The sequence below is a fragment of the Akebia trifoliata genome, chromosome 13 (genome assembly GCF_017979445.1).
Source record: "Akebia trifoliata isolate Shusen 1 chromosome 13, ASM1797944v1, whole genome shotgun sequence".
NCBI lineage: Eukaryota > Viridiplantae > Streptophyta > Magnoliopsida > Ranunculales > Lardizabalaceae > Akebia > Akebia trifoliata.
Genome location: NC_141387.1, coordinates 911,605 through 915,535, shown reverse-complemented (window position 1 = coordinate 915,535; position 3,931 = coordinate 911,605). Strand labels below are relative to the sequence as shown.

General features: G+C 37.1%; 1 protein-coding gene across 1 annotated transcript; it reads right to left on the bottom strand.

Moving 5' to 3' along the window:
- Positions 1-634: 634 nt before the first annotated feature.
- On the bottom strand, positions 635-3,663 carry LOC147387119 (heterogeneous nuclear ribonucleoprotein 1-like). Its single transcript, XM_086421230.1, has 4 exons — positions 3,269-3,663; positions 2,563-2,788; positions 1,282-2,362; positions 635-1,048 (listed from the first exon to the last, which is right to left on the bottom strand). The coding sequence occupies exons 2-4, from the start codon at positions 2,782-2,784 to the stop codon at positions 1,035-1,037; spliced, it is 1,317 nt and encodes a 438-aa protein (XP_086277356.1). The 5' UTR covers positions 2,785-2,788; positions 3,269-3,663; the 3' UTR covers positions 635-1,034.
- Positions 3,664-3,931: the final 268 nt, after the last annotated feature.

Here is a 3,931-nt window from a genome sequence, read left to right as displayed (position 1 = left end):
TGCTCTGGTCCAAAGATCCCAAGCAATAATTGAAGGGAGGATAGCCCATAGATGTCTTTTTTTAAGAGAAAATATATTAAAACTCCACCTTCCAAGAGCGAAAAGAAAGAATGAGGGAAGTCCCACTCTACCTGAAAATGGGTAAAAAACAACATCCAAATTTCCCGAGCAAAAGAGCAATGAATTAAAATGTGGTTAGCAGATTCCCCATTCCTCAAACACAAGAAGCAAAAAATTTGGGGTAATCCACTCCCGGGTTATCAAGTTATCTAAGGTGAGGATCCTCCTTAAGAAAGCAAGCCACACAAAAAATGACACCTTGGAAGGAACAAGGGTGGACCAAATGATGGAAGTCGAGAAAGAGAGTTCAAACAATGGGAACAAGCATTTATAAAAAGAACAAACTGAAAATCTCTTATCCTTAGCCTGGAACCATTCCCGCCTATCTTGCTCGTTCTTCGAGAATTGGATTGAATTTAGGAGATAAAAAAAAAGGTGAGTTATGAAGGAAAACATTAAAATGGCTGCAATTATTAAACACATCACATATCACAGCTGGGCATCCTTCAAAAGTTTCACACTAGCAAATCAACTAGAACCTTTGTTACAATCTGAGAAAAACAAAACCCACAAATAAAGCAGCAGCAGCAAACATACTTGATAAGGCATTATAGCAGAAAAAGGAAAAAGAACAAAACATGTTTTTTTTTGGTGGGGGCTATCACTGCCTTGCTAAAGGGGCACATTAATCATAATCACTCTATCTGAATATACTCTGCAATATGATTTTTACATATCTATCAAACCCTGAGAAAGAAAACCTAAATTACAAACTCAAATCTCAAACCTTACACAAAATTCCTTGAAACTGCCTTCTATGTATTTGAATTCTTCAAAACAAGGCACTCCAAGTTAGCTCTAGATGATCAATTTTCGATATATTAACGAGGGAGATGTTTGAAATTCACTGTTTTTCACCTGATTCACAAGAATTTCTTCATCTACGACCTTCTGAGATCCAAATAATTATCCTCCTAGGCAGCAATCCCTGAAGCAAGTCATGACCAAAAGCATGGAAATACCATGAGAAGCTTGTAGTTAATGAGAAATACTAACTCCTAAGATCAAAGCAACCAATGTCATTTAAGGAATTGAGAGTCGTTATTTATGTAATAATGATCTGGAACTATAAAAATATCATCTATTTAGATGTAGTTTTTAGTGTTATAAAACAGATGCATATTGTAACAAAACTTCTATGAAGCAAAAGGAAGCTCTCACCTCTATTTGATTGTCTATCAGTGAGATTGTAGCCAACATAACCAGAATAACTTTCATCCGTAATATCTGAAATTGAATCACGAAGCCCATAGCCAAATGAATCAGACCCATCAAGAACAGATGTTCTAGACAGCCGAGTGGGTGCCCCATAAACTGAACCACCACCATAAAAGTTGCCATAGACTCCATTATAACCATCATTTGATGCTGCGTACGATGGTGTTGAGGTCACTTCAAATCCATTGTTTCTAACATAACCTCCCATTCCCAACCCATATATGTTATCCCCACTTTCATACCCAAGATTCCTACCGACAGACCCAGAACCACCCCCTCCACCTTGAACTGAAATAGGAGGGGAACCCAAATTTGTTCTACTATTACCAAACGCCTTTCCTCCGATAAGTCCACTTTCGAGGCCAAAGTAACCACCATCGCCCCAAACATTCCGAGTAGGTGAGCTTAAGACAGAAACACTTCCTCCATTATCATATCTATTTGAATTCACATTGTAATAAGGGTTCAACCCCACCTCAAAATTCATGCCCATTTCACAACCATGAAGACCAAATGAAGGAGACCTGCTTCGGCTACCAACAATGGGACTGAATCTATCATCCATCCTAACTATGTGGCCTCCAACCGAGTTTGGATTATAATTCTGAGTGTAGCCATTAAGGAAGCTATTGAGCCTATTCAGATCATAGTTATATCCACCGAGTAGGCTTTGGATGGGTCTGGGGGATAACACTTTGGGGACAGCTCGCTTGACCTCAACCAATTTACCATTCAACTCATGAAAGGTTTTGAGCAAAACTTTCTCCACTGCATCCTCCGAATCATAAGTGATGAATCCGAAACCTCTTGGTCTTTGAGTATTGTGGTCATACATCACCACCACATCGACGATCATCCCAAACTGATGGAAGTAATTCTTAAAGTCACTTTCTGTTACAGTTGACGCTAAACCTCCTACAAATATCTTTCTAGTGTGAGCAGGACCGGATGACCCATGAATGCTGCTTTTGCTTCTATTCAAAATGTGTTGATTCTCCCTCGGAACGGCCTTCTTTGCTTCGACCTGAAAATTCAATAATGAAAACCCAACTCTAGCACAGGTTTAGTTTCCAATTCTCTTTAAGTAACTTTTCAGATTTTTAAAACTGAAGCTTCAAAAAAGAATTTATGGTTCACAAAGCACAACAATACAAAAAATTTACTCACGACAACCTCGAAATGATTTATTTCAAAGAAGAATCAATTCACGAGCAATCTGCTTACCATTCTGCCATCTATCATGTGTTTGCCCATAACTACTATCTCTGCAACAGAAGGGTCTGCAAAGACGACGAATCCGAATCCACGGGTACGACCCGTCATTCGATCCTTCATAATCACAGCTTCTACCACTTCTCCATAACTTTTGAAGTATTCCTTCAAATGATCTTCATTAGTGTCCCATGAAATTCCGCCAATGAAGAGCTTACAATAATCCGATTCCATTTTTCTGCAACTCCCCATGTTCAACCATCTCATCAACCAAAATTTTACATCTCAAAACTCAACTATATAATAAATTTACCAATACCCACTCCAAAATAAAAATGCAAAAAAGGGTCCCCATAAGACTTTCTATACCAGATTTAACAAACAATATATAAACTGGAAGAGAAAACAACTAACCATAAAATTTTAAATTACTTATCAACCAAAGAAATCCAATTCAACAGATCAAATGCTGATACAGAGCCAATGAAACTAACAGATCATATCTTATCCAAGAAACTGGCAGATTTCTAAACAGATACTAAATGAGTCAATCCAATAACACTGAATCTGTCATGGATAAATCATCCCACAATCCAAGATTCCTGGAACCCAATGAATCAAATTATGAATAAAATCTATGTCAGATGAGAAATTAGAACAGTTTGGTAGAAGTGGACAAGCAAACATAGATTCTATCCAAAACATACATGGAACTTACATATTTGAGAGATACCCAGAGGAGTAATTGAGACAATCTCTAAGATCTGAGATTGAGAAGAGGCCTAAGAAGAGCAAAAGGTGTGTTCATCCTCCTCCCACTTTCCTTTATTTCTTTGATCCTTCAATCACTTTGATTCAATTAGAATATATTAGAAACTCATATAAAATGGTGAGAGAGAGAGATTATAGAAATGGGTTTTTGAATCTGAGATTGCCAGAACTGTAGAACAACAACATAAAGAAAGAGAGAAAAAAGGATGGAGATCAAAAAGGAGTGATGATTATTTTGGTTGGATTTTCAAACAAAAAACAAGAAGAAAAAAAAAAGATAATAGAGAAGTAATGGAGAGAGAGAGAGATAAATTAGTCTCATTTTCAAATGTAAATCCTCTTATTATTATAGTTGAGTGTTGGAGATATTTAACATACTCATCATGTACATATATATTCCTACATACCATATGAGAGCTATGTACTGTACACGTGTCACATGGCTGTGGCCCACCTGATCTATCCCAAGGCCTCGTTTGGTGACGCAGTCTATTTAGTGGAAGTATTTCTATGGAAGCACTTATCTTTTAATGACTTCTATATGAATCACTATTGCAAAATTGGTCCTGCGAGTGTTTAGGAAGTATTTTAGGGAATAAGATGAACTAGA

Excerpts from the sequence above, each read along its gene's own strand:
- LOC147387119 (XM_086421230.1), bottom strand. The coding sequence starts at position 2,784 with ATGGAATCGGATTATTGTAAGCTCTTCATTGGCGGAATTTCATGGGAC. Across the intron at positions 2,363-2,562 it reads ACATGATAGATGGCAGAATG|GTCGAAGCAAAGAAGGCCGT; the intron begins GTAAGCAGATTG and ends TTGAATTTTCAG.